Consider the following 2405-nt stretch of genomic DNA (forward strand, 5'->3'; position numbering starts at 1 on the left):
AGTTCATGAGAATCAGCAGCAAAATGTAGTTAAAGTATCAAAGTAAATGTGACTGATTTATAATAATATATGACGTCATTAGATGATTGATACTGAAGCATCACTGTGTCAGCAGCATGTTACTGTTGCAGCTGTTGCAGGTGGAACTGGTTTGAACTAATTTATATACAGTTCTATAAACAAAGAGCCAAAAGCTGCAGTTCCTCTAATGGCCACTAGAGTCTGGCTCCAACAGTGAGTCAGTCCCCATAGACTCCCATGTTAAAATGTCCAATTTTACAGCAGAAATAAACATGTTTACAGCCTGGTACAAAAACTGTTTTGGTCTCTAGAGCCGAGATTCTATTAAACTCATCTATTTAATATCTATTAAGTTATTATTATTATGCGTAACTTCACTGAGGTTTAGCATCTCGTAAGATGACTGGTTACTATTGTGTCAAGAATCTGCTGTCTCAAAAATTTCAAGTGGAAAACCTGCCACTGTTATCAGTGTAAAATCAACAGCCATGGCAGAAGGAACTTTTTCCTTAGTGAACTCAGATTTAAAACTCACAGTGTCTGGATCCACCTGCGTTTTCTTCCCTAAAGAGACAAAAGAAAGAGTCAGAACTCGCTTCACATCAAACATTCAGGTTTATCAGAAATTGAGATCAGTGAAAGTTCTCACCTTTAGTTCTCTTCTGTCTGATGAGCACAACAACAATCACTGCTGCCAAAACCACAGGTACAACAACGAACGCCCACAAACCTGAATGAATGAATGAATGAAAACATTAGAAACATTTTGGCTGATGCTCTTGCTTCTTTTCAAAATCACATATATAAAACAGGAAAGAGTTGTTTTTCACTATGAGATCTATTTCATTCAAGAAACTGGAACGAAGAAACCTCCATCTGACCACCTGTTAAATCTCATCTGGCTTCAGGTAAATACAGCTGGGTGTCACTAAGATAAAAAGTGCTCTGAGGACGCAATATTTGGTCTCCGTATTGTTCAAGATTGAATGTGCCAACATTTTTGATATTTTCCAGTGGGCCATGAGACGGAAAAGGTGGGAACCACTGAACTAGCAATGTGGAAATTAGTGAGACGTAAAGTCACCTTGTTGTTCTGGAGTGTTGTTTGTATCTGTTGGTGTTGCATTAGTTTCAGTTGCTGGTTTTGCTTCAGTTGCTGGTTTTGCTTCAGTTGCTGGTTTTGCCTCAGTTGCTGGTTTTGCCTCAGTTGCTGGTTTTGCCTCAGTTGCTGGTTTTGCTTCAGTTGCTGGTTTTGCTTCAGTTGCTGGTTTTTCATCAGTTGCTGGTTTTGCTTCAGTTGCTGGTTTTGCTTCAGTTGCTGGTTTTGCCTCAGTTGCTGGTTTTGCTGTTGTGGTTGTGGTTGTTTTCTCTTTGTCACCTTCACCTGAACAGATGAATAACAAACCTTGAGAAACTGTCCAGTGAGAAAACACCTGATGTTTATCACCTGCAGTGACTAAATGAGAATGAATCAAACCTTCTTCAAGGTTTAAGTGATTTTAAACAGCTGATCATGTTCTCACCTGATGACCGAGGGATGAAGGGAAACTGCTGAATGTTTCCACTGACATCAAACACTTCACACTTGAATAACTCAGGATACTTTGACTTTTCAATAAGAGAAGAATGAAAAGTCACAGTGGCTGAGCACCCAGACTGTGATGTTGTGGTTTTTCCTGTATCTTTATCCACATCTTTGTCCTCAAACAGCCACTTCACAGTGTTTATGCACCTATTATACATCGACACAGAGCAGCTCAACGTCACCTCATCACCGTCCTCATGTTCAGTCACTGGTGAAGACGGAGACATTGAGAGAGAAATTAACTTCATCACTCGTCATTATTGTGATGTAATATATTGTTATAATGAGACAGTTTGAGCTGAGAACATGATGTAAATACTCACTGTCAATAACAAACAGATATTTCTGACTTTGGCCTGATCTTGACTGACAGATGTATTGACCACCATCTCCAGCTGTGACCTTCTTTATAACCAGAGAACATTTCTCTGTGAGACTCATTCTGTCTTTGACCTTCTCACTGATCCTTCCATGTAAAATCAGATCTACTGGATCTGAGGTTGTTGAACCAGCGAGTGTCCAGGTGATATGGCCACATTCACCCTGATCATCTGCCACATTCTTACAAGGCAAAGTGACGTCTTCTCCGTCTCTGACCATGAGGACAAATGGTCTCGTTATTGCTGTTGAGAAAAGGAGAGAAATATAAAGAATAAACATAAACAAAAGAAAAGACAGACCTGCACATTATTGTGAAAATCAGAAACTTCCTGTCTCAGATGAAGCTGAAAAACTAGTCCCTGTATTTGTTACCTCCAGACTGGACCACTGTCATTCTCTATGATCAGGACGTCCCAGT

The 2405-nt window shown here is 39.8% G+C and overlaps 1 protein-coding gene across 1 annotated transcript in view; it reads right to left on the reverse strand.

Moving 5' to 3' along the window:
• Nucleotides 1-439: 439 nt before the first annotated feature.
• LOC111647827 (uncharacterized) overlaps nucleotides 440-2405 on the reverse strand; it is an 11367-nt gene continuing 9401 nt past the window's right edge. The window contains exons 11-15 of the mRNA XM_023397502.2: nucleotides 1930-2229; nucleotides 1545-1814; nucleotides 1106-1405; nucleotides 671-751; nucleotides 440-585 (exon numbers count right to left, since the gene is read on the reverse strand). Of these exons, the coding sequence (XP_023253270.2) occupies nucleotides 440-585; nucleotides 671-751; nucleotides 1106-1405; nucleotides 1545-1814; nucleotides 1930-2229 (1097 nt within the window). The remainder of the gene's footprint in view (nucleotides 586-670; nucleotides 752-1105; nucleotides 1406-1544; nucleotides 1815-1929; nucleotides 2230-2405) is intronic.

The sequence above is a fragment of the Seriola lalandi genome, unplaced genomic scaffold (assembly GCF_002814215.2).
Source record: "Seriola lalandi dorsalis isolate HSWRI2012SDOR001 ecotype SW California unplaced genomic scaffold, Sedor1 jcf7180002055009, whole genome shotgun sequence".
NCBI lineage: Eukaryota > Metazoa > Chordata > Actinopteri > Carangiformes > Carangidae > Seriola > Seriola lalandi.